Source organism: Rhinolophus sinicus, chromosome 16, assembly GCF_057876585.1.
Source record: "Rhinolophus sinicus isolate RSI-liver-muscle chromosome 16, RSI-T2T, whole genome shotgun sequence".
Classification (NCBI taxonomy): domain Eukaryota; kingdom Metazoa; phylum Chordata; class Mammalia; order Chiroptera; family Rhinolophidae; genus Rhinolophus; species Rhinolophus sinicus.
In genome coordinates this window covers 6,539,091-6,562,921 of record NC_142516.1, presented here as the reverse complement: position 1 = coordinate 6,562,921, position 23,831 = coordinate 6,539,091, and the positions used below count along the sequence as shown (strand labels likewise).

The 23,831-nt window shown below is 48.1% G+C and overlaps 1 protein-coding gene across 21 annotated transcripts in view; it reads left to right on the top strand.

The window, feature by feature from the left end:
• SPTAN1 (spectrin alpha, non-erythrocytic 1) overlaps nucleotides 1-23,831 on the top strand; it is a 58,453-nt gene that overhangs the window by 20,955 nt on the left and 13,667 nt on the right. For 5 of the 21 annotated variants that reach the window (XM_019728741.3, XM_019728737.3, XM_088792900.1 and 2 more), the window contains 30 exons: nucleotides 461-598; nucleotides 1,205-1,315; nucleotides 1,898-1,975; nucleotides 2,110-2,265; nucleotides 2,456-2,660; nucleotides 3,215-3,396; nucleotides 3,748-3,991; nucleotides 4,178-4,300; nucleotides 4,788-5,005; nucleotides 5,790-5,882; nucleotides 6,221-6,355; nucleotides 7,464-7,612; nucleotides 8,671-8,730; nucleotides 9,873-10,071; nucleotides 11,108-11,212; nucleotides 11,685-11,708; nucleotides 12,216-12,251; nucleotides 14,139-14,186; nucleotides 14,927-15,018; nucleotides 15,331-15,475; nucleotides 15,583-15,764; nucleotides 17,121-17,220; nucleotides 17,384-17,581; nucleotides 17,683-17,829; nucleotides 18,531-18,634; nucleotides 18,735-18,897; nucleotides 19,279-19,293; nucleotides 20,883-21,014; nucleotides 21,257-21,394; nucleotides 22,361-22,465. In XM_019728741.3, the coding sequence (XP_019584300.2) occupies nucleotides 461-598; nucleotides 1,205-1,315; nucleotides 1,898-1,975; nucleotides 2,110-2,265; nucleotides 2,456-2,660; nucleotides 3,215-3,396; nucleotides 3,748-3,991; nucleotides 4,178-4,300; nucleotides 4,788-5,005; nucleotides 5,790-5,882; nucleotides 6,221-6,355; nucleotides 7,464-7,612; nucleotides 8,671-8,730; nucleotides 9,873-10,071; nucleotides 11,108-11,212; nucleotides 11,685-11,708; nucleotides 12,216-12,251; nucleotides 14,139-14,186; nucleotides 14,927-15,018; nucleotides 15,331-15,475; nucleotides 15,583-15,764; nucleotides 17,121-17,220; nucleotides 17,384-17,581; nucleotides 17,683-17,829; nucleotides 18,531-18,634; nucleotides 18,735-18,897; nucleotides 19,279-19,293; nucleotides 20,883-21,014; nucleotides 21,257-21,394; nucleotides 22,361-22,465 (3,825 nt within the window). The remainder of the gene's footprint in view (nucleotides 1-460; nucleotides 599-1,204; nucleotides 1,316-1,897; nucleotides 1,976-2,109; nucleotides 2,266-2,455; nucleotides 2,661-3,214; nucleotides 3,397-3,747; nucleotides 3,992-4,177; nucleotides 4,301-4,787; nucleotides 5,006-5,789; nucleotides 5,883-6,220; nucleotides 6,356-7,463; nucleotides 7,613-8,670; nucleotides 8,731-9,872; nucleotides 10,072-11,107; nucleotides 11,213-11,684; nucleotides 11,709-12,215; nucleotides 12,252-14,138; nucleotides 14,187-14,926; nucleotides 15,019-15,330; nucleotides 15,476-15,582; nucleotides 15,765-17,120; nucleotides 17,221-17,383; nucleotides 17,582-17,682; nucleotides 17,830-18,530; nucleotides 18,635-18,734; nucleotides 18,898-19,278; nucleotides 19,294-20,882; nucleotides 21,015-21,256; nucleotides 21,395-22,360; nucleotides 22,466-23,831) is intronic. The other 16 variants (XM_019728745.3, XM_019728742.3, XM_088792902.1 and 13 more) reach the window with 7 other exon arrangements.

The window sequence follows — 23,831 nt, the reverse complement described above, 5'->3', positions numbered from 1 at the left end:
CACTGTTGTCATTAACTTTGGAACCTACAGATTTTGCTGGGGCATTCGTGAATTTCACGTTTTCTGGAGTTCCCACTCAATGCACATTTCAACTCAGAGTTTCTACGCCATGTATACAGCTTCACTTTTAGATAGATGCCCTTTTTTTTCTGCTTAGGAGTTTCCTTAGCATCGTTACCTGAAATCATTTGTGATAAGGTGGCAATAAATGAGTTCTAGATTGACTAGAATTGGGCTGTCCCTCTGTATTCAGCCTAAAAATACTAGCTGCTCAGGATTCGTGTGATTTCTTGTGACTTGGCTGACGTGTAAAGGTGGAGGCGATTCTTCCTCTTTTGGATATCAGAAGAGAGACCTGGAGATTAGCACGAGGGTCTGAAATGCTAGGGCAGCCTTTATGGCCGAACGGAGGGCCTCAGGACTGACATTCCCGCCTGCCTTTGTTTCCTCTTCTTCCAAGCTGACGGTCCTCTCTGAGGAACGAGCCGCCCTGCTGGAGCTGTGGGAGCTGCGCAGGCAGCAGTACGAGCAGTGCATGGACCTGCAGCTCTTCTACCGCGACACCGAGCAGGTGGACAATTGGATGAGCAAACAAGAGGTAGGTAACTTGTGAGCAGAAACCTAGCCAATGGGGGGAGCGAAAAAACGTCTTTGTTTCTGTTTCATCTGCTTGTCAGCTGGCTTGTTGAGGGTAGAAAATCATTACCATCTCAGTTCCAGCGAAGAGGGGAAGGTGGGCCAGCCTCTGTCGTCTCTGCCATGTTTCTCCTGCTGCTGAGATCGCAAGGCCCTCAGAAAGGGCTCCAGTTTCAGATGAGGGTGATGGTACAAAACTGTTTTTGATTAAAGAGATCGTTTTCCTTAAAACTTTGCATTACGCATAATCTAAATGTAATGAAAGTTAACAAAAGCTGTTTGAAAAAAGTGTCAATAGAATGTGGAACAAGGATTTCATGCTGTTGTTGGAATCAGAAAGGGCTCCAGGCTTTCCAGAAGAGACCTTAGAAGTTTAGTAGCCAAAGAATCACTTTCCTTCTTTTTGTATTTTGGCCAAAATATCCTTTGCTTTCCAGCCTTAAGAGACAAAAGGAGAGAGAGAGATAGACAGAGAGAGAGAGAGAGACAGTGAGACAGAGAGACAGAGACAGACAGAGAGAGGAAAGGAAGAGAATGTCATTCTGAACACTTTGTTTCTTTTTGTCAGGCTTTCCTGTTGAATGAAGACTTGGGAGATTCCTTAGATAGCGTGGAAGCGCTTCTCAAGAAGCACGAGGACTTTGAGAAATCCCTCAGCGCCCAGGAGGAAAAGATCACAGTAAGACCCCTTCTTGTCATCAGTGCCTTCAGGCAACCCTCAGGCAGCGAGAAGTCTCTTCTTTTCCTGAAAGTTTTCTGAACAGATTTGGTGAGGGATCTGTGTGACAGGGACTCCTGTGGTGCCGAAACTATGGCGGTGATGCTGCCGTCATGGAAGAGGCAACACAGCTCTGAAGAATGAAAGGCTTTTCCTGATACAAACCTCCAAATTGAGATTTACCAGCAGTAATTCAGAATTACTATAAGGAGAAAAAAAGAATTATCGTAAGAGTGTCTTTCCCATTGGAAACATCTGAGACGTACGCCTTGGAAAGCCCTGTTCCGACCCTGGTCGGATCATGCTGCAGCTGACGACCCTCCGGTCTGGAATGGAGCCAGCGTAACATTGCTATCTCTGACCAGTGACATCAAGCCCCAGCTCAGAAGTTCAGGGATAAATGTCTTAGCAAACCTTAGAGTGAAAGCCTTGACCTGTATTGAAGCGTAGAGTGTTTTGTGACCTGGTCAGCAGTGACTTTTCCCTGGAAGCCCAGCTGTGGAATAGTCTGCTTACCAGTGAAGGACTCTTCTTCCTTCCTAGGCACTAGATGAATTTGCAACCAAGCTAATTCAGAACAACCACTACGCCATGGAAGACGTGGCTACTCGCCGAGACGCTGTAAGTGCCCGTGTTTCTGCGCCTCCCTTCTGTGCATGGGTGTCCCTTCTGAGACATGTTGTGATGTAGCCTCTCGGACTGGAAGTCTTTGGGGGAGCAAGGATGGGAGGCTCATGTGGATCCTTGTCTTCCAGCTGCTGAGCCGCCGCAATGCCCTTCATGAGAGAGCCATGTATCGCCGGGCCCAGCTGGCTGATTCCTTCCACTTGCAGCAGTTTTTCCGTGATTCCGATGAGCTCAAGAGTTGGGTCAATGAGAAGATGAAAACTGCCACAGATGAAGCTTACAAAGTAACGTACTGTTAGCATTGCCATGTCGCATTTGGTTAGTGAGCCAAACACAGCTCCACAAATGTAGCTAAAGAAAGATGTGGAATTCCAGAACCCACACTATTTAGCGTAAGCTGACCATTTACCCCCTGATAAAGATGAGTATGGAATTAACGTGAGGTTACATACTCAGGTTCTCTTTTATTGGCAGGACCCGTCCAATCTACAGGGCAAAGTCCAGAAGCATCAGGCTTTTGAGGCCGAGCTCTCGGCAAACCAGAGCCGCATCGACGCCCTGGAGAAAGCGGGGCAGAAGCTGATTGACGTCAATCACTACGCCAAGGAGGAGGTGGCCGCACGAATGAACGAGGTCCTCAGTTTGTGGAAGAAGCTGCTGGAGGCCACGGAACTGAAAGGTGAGAGAAAATGCTGCACTGGGTTGTGATAGGAACGTTCAGGGAGCTAACTGCCCTTCCTGGTTAAGTGTCTTAGGGACCTACGCCACCCAGGAAGTGAGCTGGATGGCCTTGGGCAGTGGGGCTCATTTCCGTGTAGGACTTATTGCCTTGGGTTCTTGGTGCTTTGCTAATTTGGCAAAGGTGAGCATGCGGTTGGTGGGGGAGCCTGAGTGGGAAGGGGGTGACATGGCCAATGGACCCTGACTGAGTTCGGCCTCATTGCTAAAAATCGGCTCTGAGCAGAGGGCATTTACCAATTCTCAGTTCTTAATAATTCTCACGGGCTCTGATTGGGGGGTGGGGAAGGGGGTTAGAATGCTTTTTAAGCAATTTCTAAGTCAGCATCTAGAAGGTAGAACAGAGGTTGCGATTTGTTTTTTTGACCTTTGTGCAAGAGGTAAAGCAGGAGCTGGAACCCTGAGCCCTAGTCCTTCACTAAGATACCAGCATGCGTGAGCGGGATTGGGGGAGGACGGTAGCAAACAGGAAGTCCGCCTTGCCTCTCTGACTAGGAATAAAACTCCGCGAGGCTAACCAGCAGCAGCAGTTCAATCGCAACGTAGAGGACATTGAACTGTGGCTGTACGAAGTGGAGGGTCACCTGGCTTCGGACGATTACGGCAAGGACCTCACCAGCGTGCAGAACCTGCAGAAGAAGCACGCCCTGCTGGAGGCGGACGTGGCTGCCCACCAGGTAGGGGGCCAGGCGCTGCTGGGCCCGCGTGCGGAAATGATCACTGTGGACGGCAAGTAATTTGAGAGCAGACTGGTCTGGGGAGGGCTGAGATGTATTGATTTTCTTAGCCAGCCCCCTATGCTGCATATGCTCCTGCTCCAGTTCAGTGTCTCCCCTCAGAGCTTCCTGAGAGCCCAGCCTGAGGGAAAGGGATGGCAGAAGGAGTGTCCTCCGGGGTGGAAAAAGAACCCTGTTCATTTTTCCTCCTCTGATCAAACCCTACCTGAAGTAGTTAAGTCCCGGGAATGTCCAGGACAGAGTTGCCCAGCCCTGGTCCAAGCTTTCAGGACTGTCCTCTCCCATCCCCAGGATCGAATTGATGGCATCACCATCCAGGCCCGCCAGTTCCAGGATGCTGGCCATTTTGACGCTGAAAACATCAAGAAGAAGCAGGAAGCTCTCGTGGCTCGTTATGAGGCGCTCAAGGAGCCCATGGTCGCCCGGAAGCAGAAGCTGGCCGATTCCCTGCGTTTGCAGCAGCTCTTCCGTGATGTTGAGGATGAGGAGACGTGGATTCGAGAGAAGGAGCCCATTGCTGCGTCCACCAACAGAGGTCAGTCTGCCTCCATCAGAGGTGTCAGGTTGGGGAAGAGCTCTGCCCTTACAGCCTGAAGCAGCTGCACGTCTGAGCCGGGTCCAGTTGAAGTTAAACTGGAACCGTGGTGGAAGCTGGGAGTCACAGCGCTGACCTTTCTCTTGATGGCTGGGATGACATGGGGGTGCTTTCTTCCGCTTTCAGGCAAAGATTTGATTGGAGTCCAGAATCTGCTAAAGAAACACCAAGCCCTGCAGGCAGAAATTGCGGGGCATGAACCCCGCATCAAAGCAGTCACGCAGAAGGGGAATGCCATGGTGGAAGAAGGTGAGTGGTTCCCATCCGGGAAGGCGGCTTTGCTTTTGTTCTTCCTGTCTCCCTCCTTTGAAGGTTACGTGCGTGGACTCGGGTCAGACTGGACTGTGGGGTCCGTCCCCGTTCCCACCTAACCCTATGACCTTGACTAGACCTTAACCTCTCTGAGCCTGACTTTCTTACTTGTGAAATGGGGATAACAGCACCCGGTGATGTAAGCCTCGCTGACGTGTAACTATGGGAGGGCTGTCATTTTTATTACTTCTGCCTGACAGCAGCCCCCGTGCCAGCTTGAGATACCTGATTCTTACAGTTGAGATAGAGCTTATGGTTTGAGGAGGCAAAAAATGAGCAAAGCTGTTAGGGGCTGGAACCCGAGCGTGTCATGCAGTTTGGAACTGTGAAGGCCTGGTCACCAAGCTGTCGCGATGCAAGTGGCACACAAGACCTTTCGGTCCTCCTGCAGCATGTCAGCGTGCTTTGCCCTGCTTCCTCTCAGGCCACTTTGCTGCAGAGGATGTGAAGGCCAAGCTCAGTGAACTGAACCAGAGGTGGGAGTCGCTCAAAACCAAAGCCTCCCAGCGGCGGCAGGACCTGGAGGACTCGCTACAGGCCCAGCAGTACTTCGCCGACGCCAACGAGGCCGAGTCCTGGATGCGGGAGAAGGAGCCCATCGTGGGCAGCGCGGACTACGGGAAGGACGAGGACTCCGCGGAGGTGACTGCGCTCGGGCTGGGAGGCCAGTCAGGACGTGACCAGGAGTGATCGATCGTGTTTGCAGGGGTCGTAGAGTCCTTTTTACTTATTGTGGAAATTCGGTCATAGCAAAAGGAGAGAGACTGCCTGTCACCCTCCTTCAGCCGTAAGCGTTTGATGCTCGTTCCTTCTGTTCCATCCTCCGTGTGCACACATAGGTCAACACAGTTTTTGGCTGGTTGTCTATTTTTTCACTGAAACTCTTAAATTTTATTGGTAAAAGTCTAGGTGTCTCCCTGTGCCTGCCGATTTTCTTGCCAGTCTTCACAAAAACCAGAATGAGTTGGGTGTTGACACGAACTATATTTGATTCTCCCAAAAAGTGGGAGAACTGAAAAGCTTTGACAATGGTAGTGGAGAAAGAAGCAGCCCCAAATGGGGCGAGGGAAGGGCATATCCACCAGAAGGGCAGTGCACGTGGCCAGCATCACTTCTCAGGGGTTGATTTCTTAAAATGGGTGGTGGGTTCACGAGTTAGTCGACACTTTTCTTTATGTCTCCTAATGTAGTTCAAGTGTTACATAATTAGGTAATGGAAGGGTGAAAAGATCACATAAGTCTCATTTAGTACTTCCTCTAAATTGAATATTTATTAAAAAGGGGGAGAGAAAGTGTCATGTGGGGGCCAGCGATCAAATCATCACATGACTGAACAGGATTTAAGAGAAGATGGCGTGTTGGTGAGGAGGCTGGGGCCAGAGGCTCTGGCTCCTTGCTCCGGGTCACCGTGTGGTTTTGGTTGCAGGCTCTCCTCAAGAAACATGAAGCTTTGATGTCGGATCTCAGCGCCTATGGCAGCAGCATTCAGGCTCTGCGGGAGCAAGCTCAGTCCTGCCGGGTGAGCGTGGCTTCACTTTATCAGCAGTTTGAGTTATAGGGGGAGGCAGCAGCAGCAGCAGGACCCACAGCCTACCAGCAGGTGTCACAGCTGCAGGCGACATTCTTGTGACCTTGCTGCTAAGTCTTAGGACACAAAGGTTTATAGGCTGCTTAAAACAAGAGTTTTAAAGACACCAGACAGCTCCTGAAGCTGACTGATGGGTAGCCTCAGAACACTCATCAATGTGTGTCAGGTAAATTGGTACAGCTGTTGAAGTTGGACTCTGTTGTGTGCTTCTGTGACATGTCGTGAACGTCCTTAATTTAACTGAGTTTGCCCTTCCTTTGCATTTTCAGCAACAAGTGGCTCCCATGGATGATGAGACCGGGAAGGAGCTGGTCTTGGCACTCTATGACTATCAGGAGAAGAGTCCCCGAGAGGTCACCATGAAGAAAGGAGATATTCTCACCTTACTCAACAGCACCAACAAGGCAAGGCACAGAAAGTGATTACGTGTTGGTTTGTGTCAGCACCGGCCATTGTGCTCGTTGCATCATTGTGTCTTTCCAAAATGACACTGGTTTCGAATTTGAAGAGGTATTCGAGTTTCCTAGACAATCTCCCTCTTTAAATTGGCTTGTCCTATTTTGCGTGTCATCAAGAAGGCGATCAGTCTGTCATGTTGAATACCTGGAAGTGGTGTAGTGACTCACTCTCCACGACAGCTATTCCTCACGGTGGCACACCCCCATGTGGAACCCTCTCTTTTGAGCCAAAGACCGCTTGTGTACAACTGTACGTCTATACCCTGTACTGTGGCTTCTTGATCTCGAGTGAACAACTTCAGCTAGTAGAAGACAGCTGTCGTCACCCATAGGCTCTGTTTTCTCAGTGTTAAGTGCTGTCTGGTTCCTCAGCCTTTCTTCCTTGACATCTGGTTTGACAGGGGCCTTGACATGAGGTACCTGATGCTCCACGTGGCATCCTGAGGGCCGTTACCTCCCGTCTTGGTTAAGGTGGAGATTTGTCCTCAGCCGTTAGGAACCTCCTATTCCCACACCCCATTGCCCTTGTCAGGAAGGTTTGAGAAAACCTGGGATTTGTATCTTTCTGTTGATGCTAATTTAAACCCTAACTAACCCTCTGGTCTGACTCTGGTTTATTGGGGAGCAGCCTTGTCCAGTAGAACTTTCTGTGATGGTGGAAATTTCCTGTCTGTGCTGGCCCCATAGTAGCCACTGGCTGCATGTGAGTATTAAATAAGCACTTTACAGGTGACAGGTGCCGCAGAGTTCATTGAATTCTAAGTTATTGACATTTACATCACCACCTATGGCTAGTGGCTGCGGGAAGGGACAGCACAGTTTGAGGGTCTAAGCAAGAGAAGCAAGTCCTTCATGTTGGCCGTCATTGCTGCTTCACTCCTGACCCTCTCCATGCTTGGCAGGTCACCAAGGGACTTAGACACTGTCACGAGATCGTCTTATAATTAGAGCCTTCCCTTGTGCATGCGTGCAAACACACACGCGCGCGCTTCCTTGGTTGCTCCCTTTCTCAGGGAAGGAATTTGCTTTCAGTGTTCTCCCTGTGTTTCCTCAGGACTGGTGGAAAGTGGAAGTGAATGATCGCCAGGGGTTTGTGCCAGCCGCGTACGTGAAGAAGCTGGACCCCGCCCAGTCAGCCTCCCGGGAGAACCTTCTGGAGGAGCAGGGCAGCATCTCGCTGCGGCAGGAGCAGATTGATAATCAGTAAGGACCGTGCTGTCGGCCGCAGAGGGCCAGGCGGCACTGGGCTTAGCCTGCACCGCGGGGGCTGGGGTTTAGGCAGTGACCTGAGGCGCCCGGAGCCAGTGTCCCTCCAGGGCCCATCCGCACTCAGGGACGTTCTCCTCCCGCGTTCCCCGTGGCCCTTTTAACCCCCAGTCTCCTGTTGGGACTGCAAGTCCCTGAGTGATGCCTTTATTTTCCTTCGTTTTGTTTTCTCCCTGCATTGAGTTTCTTTTCCTAAACAGCCTTTTTCTGATCGTTGCCGCCTGAACCTCTGGTTCAGGAGCAGCCTTCTGAAATCGCGTGTTCAGATGGCCCACACGCGTGCCGCTCTGTCCCTCCTAAACGGCTGTTGAGAGCTTCTCTCCCTACCATGGCTTTGTGTTCCGAGGATGGAGCTTACTTAGAAATGGCGCTAAGCTCCCAGATTGACTGTGTCCCTCTTTCAGGGCACACCTGACTCCGCTAATGGAATCCGTAGCTTTGGACATGTGGGAGATATCCAGAAAATACATTCGCACTAGAATTTAGAATGTGAGACTTTTCTGACCCTGATGATGCCTGAAAAGATCAGCTCTTTGTACACTTACAGACTCTGTCTGTTACTGTTACGACAGAGGGAGAGGTTTTGGCCTGGATCGTAAATATGAGAGCAAAAAAGTGGACCAAATATACGAGTCAAGTTGTTTATTAGCTCTCAATAAACGTTTTTCCTCAGGGCCGTCATTTTATTCCCTGGCCATCTCTGTGAAGTTACGGTGTTGCCAGCACAGGAACAGGAAAGCATACTGCCTTAATTATGTATAGCAGACTTTTCAGGAAAATGAAGGTGGACTAACCCCTCTGATTGAATTTTCCCGCTGTTTCTTTACGGTGATTTTACTCATGGCCTGGCCTGCTTCCAACAGCTTTTGAATGACTCCTTAATTTTCCCCACTTGGAGCATCCAATGTCCTGGCACCAGTCGGAGCTGCCGCTTTTCTTTGCTGTGGATGAACCCCACTAATCTGTGCATGCTTTTGCTGTGCCCTTCTGTGCAGGACACGCATAACTAAGGAGGCCGGCAGTGTATCCCTGCGTATGAAACAGGTGGAAGAACTGTGAGTAGGCGCAGCCTTGCTGAGCGCCCGCCCGCGTCCATGGCTCTGCCTGCCCATCCCCTGCCGCTTCTCGTGAGGGCTCTTGTTCATCCAGAAAGACGAGGTGGTGGGCGGGAGCGCGTCCGTGCAGCAGCTTTCGCTCACACGAGGAGAGGTGTCAGCGAAGCTGTCAGTTGACGCCGCTTATTTCCTTGGTGGCTTCCATGTGCCGCTGTGTGTTCCGTGTTGTTGGTTCCCCTCCTGTTGGCTTCTGTGGTGGACCAGCTACTGTCCGCGGCGAACCTGAGGGACGGTTCTGTCGTGTGCCTTAGTAGGAAGGGAGTGAAACGCCGCTCTTTTAAAGTGCTCTGGTTATTTGTAACTCCTTGCTTGCTGATTTCACTTTGGGAAGCTTAGATTTGATGGTGATTGTAGATTTTTTTATTTTTTTTTTAACTTTTCACTTAGTGTTACCAAGTTTGTCATTTCACATCGCCAAAGATATAGAAGTTCAGCCTTTTGTATTTTAGATTCCAAGGACTGGAATATTCTTGGATTCTTCTTAAGAAATCTTCCAGTTATTGAATGAAATGGTACAGCTACTCTGTACTCTGGTTTTCCTTCTGAAGTTGCCGAAACTTTCTGAGAAATGATATACCATCTTAGAAATTTGCTCCTGTGCCAGAGGTACTAACATTCTGTATGAGGCTACTTAAAGCCCAGTGTACCTTCCCCTACCGCCTGAGGGCTGCTCAGAGAATGACAGAGAGAAGGAAAACTCTGTACATTACAGCAAACTCATCTCATTTCTGAGCTGTAGTTGCATGAACCCTGTGTTTCTGTGCTAAACGCTGGGTTTCGTCATTTGTGGTTGTGATGTTGTAAGTGCAAAGTTGGCCCGGGGTGAGTGTGCCTGGCTGTTGTACCCACCCCATGGTGAACAAAACGTGTGTGCTTTTCGCGGAGGTGCAGTGGGGTCCTTAGGCTCTTCATCTTCACCTGCGTCTGGCACTGGGTCACCGGGGCGTCCTCATTCCAAACCCATAGCCTTGGATCCACGTCTCGGAGACGCCTGGTGGTGTCTTTCATGTTAGGAACAGAGCCTCTGTAGGAAGCTAACTGCCTTCCTTGTCCCCTCTTGTCCCTCTCTTGAATGAAATCAGATACCATTCTCTGCTGGAACTGGGTGAGAAGCGGAAAGGCATGTTGGAGAAGAGTTGTAAGAAGTTCATGCTGTTCCGGGAGGCGAACGAACTGCAGCAGTGGATCAACGAGAAGGAAGCAGCCCTGACGAACGAGGAAGTGGGCGCTGACCTGGAGCAGGTCGAAGTGCTGCAGAAGAAGTTCGACGACTTCCAGAAGGTGCGGAAGCCTTGCCACTGCCAGGAAATCGTTTAAAGATGTGGTCCTCTTGATTTTTCACTGCAGATGACTAGAGTGAAAACGCATTAATTATATTCTACCACCTGTGTGGCGATTTTTAAGTGATTTTAACTCAGACTTTCCTTGGGTCGGTATAGTTCCAAGGAAATACATGCAGTTTTCTGTACATGCTGGTTTAGGACTTTTCTATACCTGAAATACAGAAACACGTCAGAGTATTTTTTTTAATTGGGGTAAAATTCACAAAACATAACAGTTAAATGTTTTAAAGCATGTCATTTGGAAGCATTTAGTACATTCACAGTGTTGTACAATCAAATCACTTCTTTCTAGTTTCAAAACATTTTTTTCACCTCAAAAGGAAACCATGTACCCACTGAGCCGTCACCCCCCCACCCCTCCAGCCCCTGGCAACCCACAGATCTGCATTTTGTCTTTGGATTTACTTATTCTGGACATTTTATATAAATGGAATAATTTGTGACTTTTTACAAGTGACTACTTTCCCTGAGCATGTTTTCTGGGTTCGCCCTTGTAGCATGTATCAGTACTCCGCTACTTTCTCTGGCTGATTAATAATCCTTACATTGTATACATATACCACGTTTTGTTTATTCATCCCTCAGTTTAAAAACATTCTGAAAACCAATTATAACGGGTGGGGGGCTTTTTCTCCCATAGTGGCTAGTGTTAAAATCTCATCACATTTTAAACATCACGTCCTCTCTCCCAAGAAAAGTTTTTAAAAATCCCCATTCATTCAGAATAATGGTTCATTAACTACAGTTTATTAAGTAAATTTGGGACAGACTGTTTCCAATACCCTATTACTTTCTTTAATAGTAACGATCAGGATTTCCTGATTTATGTCACTGTTGAGAAATAGGACAACCGGTTCATGGGATGCCTGTTGAACAGGAATTTATAGGTGCAAACAGCAGTTTATGACTAGCTGTTGGCCTTCTTCCTGAATAGCTCTTGTGGGTCTCACTTATTAATACCTTCTGCTTTAAAGGATCTGAAGGCCAATGAGTCACGGCTGAAGGACATTAACAAGGTGGCTGAAGACCTGGAGTCCGAAGGTCTGATGGCAGAGGAGGTGCAGGCCGTACAGCAACAGGTGGGTGTCTGGGTCCTGCGTCGAGGTTCTGGCCAGAAGGACGCAACTTGGTGCTGCCTTCCTGTGTTCTTGATGGCCCGACGAGCATTGTTTTTATACACGCAGTTCTGGCCAGGTGTAGGTCACGTCCTGTGTGTGACCTAAATCATTTTGTTTCACTTCTGTGGGCCAGAGTCCCTTACCTTCATACAGCAGGGGAGAGGAGCTCCTGTTTCCTCATTACACCCATTCAATATTATGAAAGTTGTTTCATGTTTGTAGAGGCCTTCACTGATCATAAACGTATTCACTCTTTAAATTAAAGGCTTTACATGTAAACACGTGGTCTCTCCAGGAGACTTTAAGTTCTGCTGGCCAGTTGGGCCGTCTGTCATTTTTTAATTCTCTCCTGTGTCTCCAGGTTTGACAGTAGTGAGTAATATTGAGAGGTGTGTGTTCCCTCTAACAACACTGTTTCCCTTTTTCCTTGTAGGAGGTGCATGGCATGATGCCCAGGGTAAGTCCCAAGTGCTCCGTGTGGAACTTGAACGTAAGAAGGACTAGACCTTAGGAAGAATAGAAAGGCAGGAACCTCTTAATGATTTCTGTTCCTGGGCCTCAAAGATGCCTTCTGTGCGTCAAAATCTGGAAAAGAAATAGCAGAACTGGTTTCTATTTGCTATTCTCCAAAAGACCAAAAAAGTCTTCATCTCTTCAGTTTTCTTTAAAAAAAACTTTAAGTAATTTTTTAGGTTCGTTTATTACCCCTTTTCAAAGAAGTCTATGAAAGAAAAGTTAGTCGTTTTCATATCAAATTTCCTCACTTTTCCTACTGCATAAAAAAGAATTTTTCTCTCCTGTTTGTTTGCTTCATTTTCCTCAAGCAGCTTTGCAATTTGCTACCACCCCATGATAAGCTCTGAGTCACAGACAGAAAGTGCTGTTTGGGTTCATTAAGGGAAGGTTGGGTGCTGTGTTGTTTTGTCCGTTTCATGGCTGCCTAAACTCTTCCTTCTTTGAATAGGATGACACTGATTCCAGGACAGCCTCCCCCTGGAAGGTAAGAACTCTTCTGCAAATAATTGTTTCCAAAGGTTTTATAGGAGCAGAATTATCTTATGTCCTCCGGTGCGGCTGTTTCTGAGTATTCAGGCTTATCTTGAGCCTTTGGTCATTTCTGGACTTGTTTGGCTGGTTTCTTTCTGACCCTGGCTGTATATTCTTTGAATCTGTTATCTTGAAATGTGATGCTAACTAGACAGCCAAAGTGTTCCTCCCATGCAGACGCTCAGGATGAGTTCAGTGAAATTGCATTTATTACCCATAGCGCTGCCAGAGTGGACTTTGCAAAGGTGGCACTCTGTCATCAGGCGTGGTCCCACCAGTAGGATTGCAGTGCAAAAGGACATGACATGAACGAGAAAGGACTGAAAATGAAAAGGAGAGGAAACGTCATTCATTGTCTGCCTGACTGCTTTCTCCCTTGGCCTAAGAAAGGCTGCATAGAAGACACTGAATCCTAAGGGAGACATGAAGGGGGGAATACAGGTGTTTACCGACCACAGTGGACTTTGTTCCACACAAGTCCTGGGTGGTGCTTGACAGGGGAGAAGTTTTTTTAACTGAAGTGTTTTAACTATGATTATACACCTAGTTGCCTAAGTCCGAGGTTCTTAGCATCTTTCTTCTGACCCAGCTCTTCCGGAATACGTTACTTGACTTGCAGGCAGGCAAGTTAGAGCAGACTTCTACTTTATAAAAGTGCACTTTCCTGAGATACGAAGAAAGCATGAAAACCTAAAAACAAAAAAGCCTCCTGCCACCAGCCCTCCTAGATGGGTGCTTCTCACCCCCTCGGTCTCTGCGTGCCTAGGGGTGTGGTCTGTTTTTCCAACCTGCTATTCTTCCAGGCTCTGACTATTCTCAATAAATAGGCTCAAATCTGGGGGTGGGGGTGGGGTGCTTTTTTTTTTTTTAATTCTGCTTCCTCCCCTTTTCTCAATCTTAATTTTTCTTAGATAGCAAAATTTGATTATTGGTGACATGAATAGGCAACAGCCTTACCTGTCTGACCTCTGGCAGTTTTCCAGGTGACGAATATCCTTTCAGGAACGTATTTCAGATGGGTTTATAAGTGTAATACATCCTATTTCTGAAAAGGATTGGAGAAAGCAGGTGTCTGCCTTCTGAAACCTGTACACGTGCACACTATTTGAAAATGTCACCTGGGTGTGCCATAGGAACACCTGATGAGCCGAAGTTCCCTGCATTTAGGCTTGCCCTGTCCGCCCTCTTCTTTACATATGTGAAGATTACGGGCATGATAGTGTGTGCCGAGTGGAATTTCTTTCACATAAAACTAGGTGGGCTCTGAGATCCCAAGGGATATTTCATTTTTAAAAGAAGTAACTATGTTGATGGGAAGAAAACGAATTCATTGGTTCACTTTCTTTTTCATCTGGTAAGGCTGTTGCCCTTCGATGAAGGGGACACTGTTAAAAAGAAGAGCAGCCCAATAACCATAATTAGAAATGAAATTATTGGTCTACCTGACCGTTGAACAGTCTCAGCTGCCAGCATTTGTTAAATTGAATGTATTTTCTGGACTGTTCTGTGATATGGACAAGAAAAATACTAGTCTCTAGCGTTTGAGCTGTTTCTCTGTCCAACCTGCTGTCTTAATGGCAGTTTTCACCATTTCCTTCACTCTTCATCAAGGAAAATCCATTGCTGAATTATACCTAATTGTGCACTTGGGTTTTTCCAAGACTTTCTAGTGATTGATACTTTTATTAATGCTTCTGCTCAGAATTTTAACAGTATCCCTTTAAGATAATTTTGGTTGAATAATTGGGGACTAACTACTGGCACTTGCATCTCAGATTTCTGTCCAGTAATTGGCAGACACTTGATTAGTTTTGCTTTTCTGCTTTCCTCCCCTACGTAGTCTGCTCGCCTGATGGTTCACACCGTGGCCACCTTTAATTCCATCAAGGTAAGAAACCACGGCCAGCCCCCCTGTCTCCCCTAGTCTCCTTCACTGGTTTCCTCCTGTCTTCACAGAGCTCTTGTCCTAATTTGTGTGAGCTGTTGCATGTGTCATTTTCCTGGGCCCAAGGGTGTCCTGAGGAAATGTTAACTCTCTTCGTGCCCAGGGTTGGCTTTTGCAGCCAAGAACTTTCCAGGTCTTAGTACGTTGAGTTAGCCTTCCCTTAGGTTCCAGTAGGGCTGGGAGCTGCAAGGAGCATATTGTCCAGAAGGCAGCGGCTGCCCCTCTTGCTTCCTCACAGGAGAGGTTTGGCCTCTTTGGACCCCAGGGTGGGTTGTCTCCTGCAGTACAAGGTCTGTAGTCTCCTGTGCTTGTCAGGCCTGCTGGGCCTGGTGATGCAGCGGGCCCAGTGTGTGGAGACAGTAGACTCGGGGTTTATGCACTTGGCAGTTCTTCAGCGGTTGCTACGAGTCAGGCGGCCGGCTAGGTAGGAGCTGAGAGTGAGGATGAGTCAGAGGCAATGAAGGTGATTCCAGGTCAGGTGTTGGTGGGCTGACCCCACGGTCGGATTCGATGAGCTTTGGCGTGTTCTGACTTTCTGGGCTTTGGCTGAAGCTGCGCACTCATGTTCTCAACTAGGAAGGTTGGAAAGAGGAAATGACCTGTGCCCCAGCTTTCCCTTTCAAGTTAAACCATCAGTGCTCTGGCCCCTGTCCCGGAGTCTGATGCCGTGTGTCCTCCCGCAGGAGCTAAATGAGCGGTGGCGGTCCCTGCAGCAGCTGGCTGAGGAGCGGAGCCAGCTCTTGGGTAGCGCCCATGAAGTGCAGAGGTTCCACAGGTGAGGGCCGCCCCGGGGCTGCAAGAGGACGACACTGCGACTGTTGTAGCTACAGCCGTAGGCCCCAAACTTGCCAGCTGAGATCTCAGCTTGTTGACATTTGTGCTCTGGGCCCTGGGAACGTGTGACACAGGGCAGATGCTCAGTGAATACTCCTGAGTGAACGGATGTGTATTTTGGCTTTTTAGAGCTGCCCTTGGTGGAAACCACTGACAATGTACAGTGCCAGCCAAATGAGACTTTCCTCTTTGTCCTGTAATCGAGGCACCTGTACTCGGCATTTGCTAAATTGAATGTCTGTCTCTTCTACAGAGATGCCGACGAAACCAAAGAATGGATTGAAGAGAAGAATCAGGCTCTAAACACAGACAATTACGGCCACGATCTGGCCAGTGTCCAGGCCCTGCAGCGGAAGCACGAGGGCTTTGAGAGGGACCTTGCGGCCCTCGGCGACAAGGTGAGAGGCTGCAGAGTCATCGTACTTGTCTGAGGCAGAGCCAGGTCTCACGTCCTACGGAGCCGAGCTCCCTTACTTCTTGCTTTCTTGCCGCTTTCCAACCCTAGGTCAATTCCCTTGGGGAAACAGCCGAGCGCCTGATCCAGTCCCACCCTGAGTCGGCAGAGGACCTCCAGGAAAAGTGCACCGAGTTAAACCAGGCGTGGAACAGCCTGGGGAAGCGTGCGGACCAGCGCAAGGCCAAGCTGGGTGACTCCCACGACCTGCAGCGCTTCCTCAGTGATTTCCGGTAAAATGCACTGAACTCGGGAGCTCAGGACCATTCACTGGTCGTTTTCTTTAGGAGAGTAATTTATGCACAGTGTAAAACATTCAAACCACTGAATGCCACAAAGACAGGAATAATGGCTACTGCTTATCCAAGTGTGTACACGCACACATACATGTGTACACACACATACACACCTCTCCCCTCCTCCTGCCAAATGGTATTCTGTTTTTTCCCTAGATATAGTTTTCATGTAACATGGATGTACCTTAGTTGTTTCCACAATTACCAGTCCTCGTTGTAGGACAGACAGCCCTTCTGTATAGTTTTATGCTCAGTGTTCTCTCTCACGCACTGCTGTGTGTGTGTGTGTGTGTGTGTGAGATCTGGGGCGTGTCCTCTGGGGTGGGAGCAGGCAGATGATACTCTTGGCCTTTATGAACCTCTGGTGGGAGGTCCCAGTCGTGGTCATGGTTTATTTTTTTGAGGTGAAAGCCACAGGTCACACAACAAAATCATTTTAAAGTGTGCAGTTCAGTGGCATTTAGTGTATTCACAGTGTTAACAAAGCCACCACCCCCTCTAGTTCTGAAACTGTCATCACCCTAGAAGACCACCCCACACCCCACAAGTAGTCACTCCCCAACCCCCTCTCTGCGTCGAATCTGCTTTGTGCCTCTGTGGATTTGCCAGTACATAAAAAGAAGCATGTGATTTATGGCCTGAAACATTGTTTTTTGTGCCCTTGTATGTGGACATCTGTAAGAAGCTGGATTAAATGTTTGCATAGACCTAGGGCTTTTAAGTCTAAATCCTAAAGATAGGTGTTTTCACTTGAAGCTGTAGAAAACTTAACCACAGCTGTTGTCTTTGTTAGAACCTGTTCTTCTGTAGGGAGGAAAGATCTTTATTATAAACCTATTTTTTTTCTGAGGAATTCTTGATTTACACACACACACACACACACACACACACACACACACACACACGGTGCCAAAAAAATCTATACACATTTTAAGAAAGGAAAAAAACTATTAAAACTGTAAAACAACGAATGACTCATTCATTTGATTTAACACCATCTTTTGAGCAAACGTCATACTATACATCGCTACTGTAATTCAACTTCAAAAAGTAATACATATGTAACATCTCTTAAAATGTGTCCATTTTTGGGCATCCCCGGTATATGTATCGATAAGGTAAACAATAGGCTTTGAAATAAATTTTCAGAGATCTAACCTCATTCACCAGACTGAGTAGATTAACCCCCAGTAATGGGCTGAGACAAGAATTGTGTAGTTCTCTCTTCTCCTGGGCAGAAAGCCTGCTTGCCACATAACGTAACAGCTGTCCCTCTGTGGATCTGGTTCCCAGGGACCTCATGTCTTGGATCAATGGAATACGAGGGTTGGTGTCCTCGGATGAGCTAGCCAAGGATGTCACCGGAGCTGAAGCTTTGTTGGAACGACACCAGGTGGGTAGAGCCGCCTGCGGAGTAGCAGAAACTTGGTTGCTCTGCCGGCCGTGCAGACCTCGCACCTCCCCCACCTGCACGTTTGTGGGTGAGGTGAGTTGGTGGCTGACATCAGAGTGGGCATCTTCTGCCAGTTATCTAATCCCTTCCCTCCTCTTGGCAGGAACACCGGACAGAAATTGATGCCAGGGCTGGCACTTTCCAGGCATTTGAGCAGTTTGGGCAGCAGCTGTTGGCCCATGGGCACTATGCCAGCCCAGAGATCAAGGAGAAACTAGACATTCTGGACCAGGAGCGGGCCGATCTGGAGAAGGCCTGGGTTCAGCGCAGGATGATGTTGGATCAGTGCCTCGAACTGCAGGTACACGTGCTGGCTGGCGGCTCCCTGTTGGCGGCAGGCTTTCTGACCAGGTGTTTGGTGTCACAGGCTCCATCTTCTCACCTGCCTCGCCCCTCCTTTAGCTGTTTCATCGGGACTGTGAGCAAGCAGAGAACTGGATGGCTGCCCGGGAGGCTTTCTTGAATACTGAAGACAAAGGGGACTCTCTGGACAGTGTGGAGGCCCTGATCAAAAAACATGAGGACTTTGACAAAGCCATTAACGTCCAGGTGAGGCCTCTGACCTTAGAGTCTGAACTTGGGTTCTTCCCGGTGGACAGCCTCTCTCTTTGCTGGCTTGTTCCCCTTTCCTCTCAGTGACTAGAATACAAATGGTCTGTTAGCCATCGTGATTCAGCTGGAGAGCTTTGGCAGCTCCTTGAAGTTACAGTACTTGATTCTGACTACGTGAAAGAAGCTACGTGGTCACTGCTGTGTCACCAAGGCACACCTGAGCAGTCTAGGAAAAACTGATGGTTACATAAGTAACTTTTTTAACGTTATATAAAAATCCTGGTGTTTATGAGGTTTTAATGAAGGGGGGCAATTTCTTGTGAAAAGGAAGAGAAAGTGGGTAGGTGAGGAAACCCATGAACTTGAACAATTCAGATGTAAAACTCTGTTATAAACCCTGTTGTTGAAAATCCGACCACCTTTTTCTGGTAAGGCTAACTTTGTATGTGTCTTGTAGCCCCTGTCCCACCCCAGTGTGACCTGGACTCTTCTTGAGTTAAACTCTACTCTAGTAATGATTGAAATCAAACTTTCTTCTGGCTTCTTACACGCTTGCTTCTAAAGTGTCGGTGTATTCCGATCCTGCCACCAGCTAGTTCTCAGTCACCCAAAATAACTGCTCTCTCCTCAAGACCTGCAGTCGAGGTGAGGCAGAGCCACCTTGCCCACCTTGAACTGGCGCCCTTGTTTGCCCTTAGGAGGAGAAGATAGCCGCTCTGCAGTCCTTTGCCGACCAGCTCATCGCGGCCGGCCACTACGCCAAAGGCGACATTTCTAGCCGGCGCAACGAGGTTTTGGACAGGTGGGTGTTCCACAGTTGCTGACGCACCCCCCACGCCTGTGTGAGAGCCCTGGCCGGTCCTGTTTAATGGACATGCCTGTTTGGCCTCGGTTTCACTCAGGTGGCGACGTCTAAAAGCCCAGATGATTGAGAAAAGGTCAAAGCTGGGAGAATCGCAAACCCTCCAGCAGTTCAGCCGGGACGTGGATGAGATTGAGGCTTGGATCAGTGAGAAATTACAGACTGCGAGCGATGAGTCCTATAAGGATCCCACCAACATCCAGGTGAGATGAGCAGGTTGCCGTTGTCTTCAGAGTAGCCCGTGTCCTTGAGGAGATTATGTGAAATGCAGCGTCTTTGAAAAGGGGGGCATACCTGTGAAACAGCTTCTTCCTGCCCATGGTGAAGCCAGTGAAAATTCTCTTAATAAGCTGAGCTGGTGAAAGTTCCCACTAAATTGTCAGAGTCACTTCAAAGCTGTTTTGTCTCTATTGAAACCATCTATGTCTGTCGTAAAAAGTCTAAAGAGTCCCCTTCTGTTTGCTGTCCCCAAATGCTGAGCTTCCCAGGGGAAGTATGACAGCAAAATGAGTTTCTGTTTAATAGCCGATTTGTGTATTCACATCAGTGTACTGAACTCTTGTTATTTTAATCTATTTTTGTAGCTTTCCAAGCTGCTGGTAAGTTGTTCTTTTTTTTTTTTTTTTTAAGTTTTAGTTACTGGAGCTCCAGTATTTGTGTTCTTCTGTATAGATTCTTGTTGTGGTCACACAGCCTCCTGGTGTTTCTTCATCCATGCTTTTCATTTCTAATCGTTCATTTCTAATCATCCATCACACCCCATTCAAGTGTCCCTGTGGGATATGGCTTTCTCTGTGGTAATTAGCCTGCAACCCTTCATTCCCCCTCCCCCTCCCAGTGAATGACTTAGGCAACTTCTGTACAATGTTTGATTTGGGGGGCAGTGGTTCAGTGCTTTCTTTCGAGAGGTGCTTTTTAAAAATGAAGTCATCAGCTTTTTCTGTGTAGATGTGGGCTCATGGCCCTAGGGGGTGTCTAGCGGGCTGTGAGAATTTCGTATTAGTCACAGGAGACGGACGGGCTAGAGATCCACAGAGAGGCACATGATTTGCCCCCTGAGATAAAAGTGGATGTTACTCACAGGGTAGTGGAAGGGTCTCCTGGCCAAAATGTAGCTCAGAAGTTGCTTAAATGGATGGAAGAAATGAAGAACTCGAATAGATGGGATTTGAACCAAAGAGTTCAGAACAGGAGACAGAAGAAGAGGGGAAATCAGGTTTCGTCGGGATTTGTGGGTATCTGAGACCCTTTCTGTTCTTGCTTTGGGGTGCAGGACCAGGGTACACCGCAGAGACCCCGGTATGAGTGCTGCGGTCAGCCAGCCAGGTGGCCCCACCCTCTGATAGTCGCTGCCCCTGAAATGAAACATTTGATACAGAATCCTTCCCCAGCTATACTGCTTTTTTTCTTTAGTTCTTTTTTCCCCAAATAACACTCTTCCCAAGACCTTGCATTTCTCACCCAGAATTGTGCCACAGCTATGTCCTCGCACTTGTCTCGTCTTTGTGGATTCTTAAAAACCCTGTCAGTACCAGCGTCCAGCGCAATCACCCCCTCTCCCCCACCCCCCACCCTACCCCTACCCAGGCCCTCTAGTTCCTAGCAAAGAGAAACTCCTGCCTAGAGTCCAACCTGGATTTTGACAGTATCCAGGAGTTTTGATAATGACAGCGACCATGTGAGATGACAGCTAAAGTCTGCAGCAGCTGTGGACCCCTCCTCTGTCACAGAGGGTCAGCCTGACCATTGCATACATTGCTTTGTCGTGATTGCTTTCTTAGATGATAAGAGATCCATATGTGTGTTATTAGAGCTTCTGTCCACTCAGAAAAAAGCCGTGGATGGAAATTAATATACAAGTACATTCAAAACTACACTTGGCCACTGCCATCTCCTGCACAATGTTAGAAAGTCCATAATTCCACGACTTCACTCCCACATAGCTATTCCAGCTGATTTAAGAATTGACTCGATTCACCTACTCCTGAGCTGGTGTATTTCCTTTCTCCTGGCCCAGTCCCTCTGCTGGTCCCCCAGCGGACTGACCCCTAAAACATGCACACAAATTCTGTGGTTGCCTTCTGTAAAAAAATGTTGGCATTTGCCCCCAGATCTTTAAGAATCCCTGCTCCCTGAGAAAATGGAGTGGCAGGACCTGGTTTTGAGATGTGGCTGTTGGTATTTTTAGAGCAAGCACCAGAAGCACCAGGCCTTTGAGGCAGAGCTGCACGCCAACGCTGACCGGATCCGCGGCGTCATCGATACGGGCAACTCCCTGATTGAGCGCGGGGCCTGCGCTGGCAGCGAGGACGCTGTGAAGGTAGGGCCGCCAGCCCCGCCCTGGCCCAGGAGGAGGAGGGGCTGGCTGTGACTGGCAGCTCGATGGCAGCTGTGAGGGCCGGCCTTAGGAAGATAAACGGAGCGATGACTTTGGGCTGCATGCTAGATGGGAAATGGGAGTGGGAATAGCTCCCTGCGTGTGGTCCCTTCTCCGCTCAGGAGTGTCACATGGGTTTCAGCTGAGCGGCATCACCGTGTCTAATGGCTCCTTCTCTTCCCCAGGCCCGGCTGGCCGCCTTGGCTGACCAGTGGCAGTTCCTGGTGCAGAAGTCGGCTGAAAAGAGCCAGAAACTGAAAGAAGCCAACAAGCAACAGAACTTTAACACAGGGATCAAGGACTTTGACTTCTGGCTCTCTGAGGTAACGCCGAGAGGTTTTCCCTTCCCATCGTCAGAGGGCATCAAGTCAGTCGTTTGGGATAATAGGTCAACGAGCCTAAACCCAGGAAAACTCAAGGCTCTCTCAGTGTCTCTTTTAGCAGAAATCTTCCTTATCAGACGTGAACTGTGAGCTGTGGGGAATTCATAAGTAGAGCGCAGGAGTGTTTAGGGAGAGAGCTTATTTCCGGGGGACTTGGACCACAGATCGCTCGTCTCCATAGGGAGTGCGAATAGGAGGAGATTGTGGGGTGTGTGTGGTGGGCAGTGCTCCCGAGTCTGCCCAACAGGAACTTAAACAGCAGTGGGTCAGGGAGCCAGAGTTAGCAGTGCGTTCTCGATAGAAAAGTTGGAGAATACAGAAAGTATAAGAATAGGAATTTTTAGAGACCAGCACTCTCTGCATATTTCCATGAGTATTTGTATGGCTGTATTTTTATATGTAGCTGGGCTCATGGTGTAATTTTCATTAGTGTGTACTGGGTGTGTTGTCCCAAGTCACTAGAAATTCTTCCCACATGTTTGAGTAACTGCCTAAAGCCGTCACAGTCACGCCATCGTTTAACGTTCCCATGTTCTAGCTCTTTGGTGATACTCATTGTGCTGCAGTGAACGTCTTCGTACGTTAATCGTTGCCCATGCTGCTGATTCTTTCCCTGAGGGAGTTTCCTTGAAGTGGGATTGCTGTGCACTTAGCCATCGTACCACCGTGAAGGCTCTGGGACCCTGCCCTGAGCCGTAGTGTTTAAATCCACAGGCGCTTGAGTCTGTTTGATTGACAGGGAGAGCATCTTAGGCCACAGGGCTGCTGCTCACTGAGCAGGAATAACAGTGATTGAGAAGTTTGCTGCTGTCCATGCAAAGACCTGGAATTACAGCTGGGCACCTGGACTTCCCGGAACCTAAGTGGGCACCACACAGCAGCCTTTGCCTTGTGTTTCACGGCCAGGTGGAAGCCCTGCTGGCATCTGAGGACTACGGCAAAGATCTGGCTTCTGTGAACAACTTGCTGAAAAAGCATCAATTGCTGGAGGCGGATATATCTGCCCACGAGGTGAGCCGGGGGTGGCCAGGCCAGTGTCTGGGCGCGGCTGTGCGTTGACCGCTAAAGACAACCGGAGCATACGGGGAAAGGGAGTGATACCCATCGCGTAGAGCCGCGGTTCTCACACCTCATGATTTGGGGCCACTTTATACTCTGAACTGTTACTGCGGGGCCCCTAGGAGAGTTTGTCATTATTAGGGCTTTGTCTGTCAATAGTCACCATTATTAAAAGTACATCAATTTAAAAGGAACAGTATCAAAGGGTTATATACTATATTCCTTCGTTTATATAACATGCTCAATTGACGAATCATAGAGGTGAAGAACAAATTAGTGGTTGCCAGGAGTTGGGGCAGGGTGGGCATGCAACTGGAAAGGACCGAGGAAATTCCTTTGTGCTAACAGAACAATGTCTGTGTCTTGATTTTGGTGGTGATTACACAAATCTACACTTGTGACGAAATTGCATAGAACTACACAGTACACTCACAGAGACAAACAAATGAATGCCTGTGAGAAATGGTGAAAACTGAATGAGGTCTGTGCATTGATTATACCAGTGTCAGCTTCCTGATTCTGACGCTGTGCTATGAAAGACGTTCTAGCTGCGGGAGGGACACACAGGATGTATGCAGTTTGCAACTTCTTATAAGTCTGCAATTATTTCAAAATAAAACAACTAAGAGAATGGAGAAAAAAATGTATTGAGTCGTTTAAAATAAACCCATTGCAAGTTAACATAAGTCACATTTTTTGTGAATAACAGCTGTATTTTTCCAAAAACAAAGAAGAACGGCGTAGGTGATATTTTTGCAAATCTGTAACGTCCAGCTTAATGGATGACAGCTGGCTTCTCGTGACTGCTTCTGAATTCAGTTTACTGTGGTGCGTCATCGGTGATGATAACCTCACACAGATAGTTGGAGAAGGTGGTAGTACAGTGCTACCTCGGTTTTCAAACGTAATCCGTTCCGGAAGACCATTTGAGTTCTGAAACTTTCGAAAACCGAGGTACTACTGTAGCTTAATTCAGACAATTAATGTGAATATTTGATACTATACCAAACTCACTACGTGGTCGTTTCTTAAAGGTTAGTTGCAAAGTGGACTCTGAAACCCTCAGTTTTTTATACTGTTTTCTATTACAATCCACTGGTCCATGTTGGCCTTCCAGTGGATCTTGTACGCATGCATGAGGTTACAAAATCATTTGGAAATTGCTGCTCTGCTCAGTTAGGTATGTAGAACTGGGAGATGTTGACGTGTGTCGTTATAGCATCACATTAGGTAATAATCACAACCAGTCTCAACAGAAAAATCGTTATCTATTAGAAAGCCGTCAAGTTCACAGCGGTAGATGGAAATGTTCCAGAAT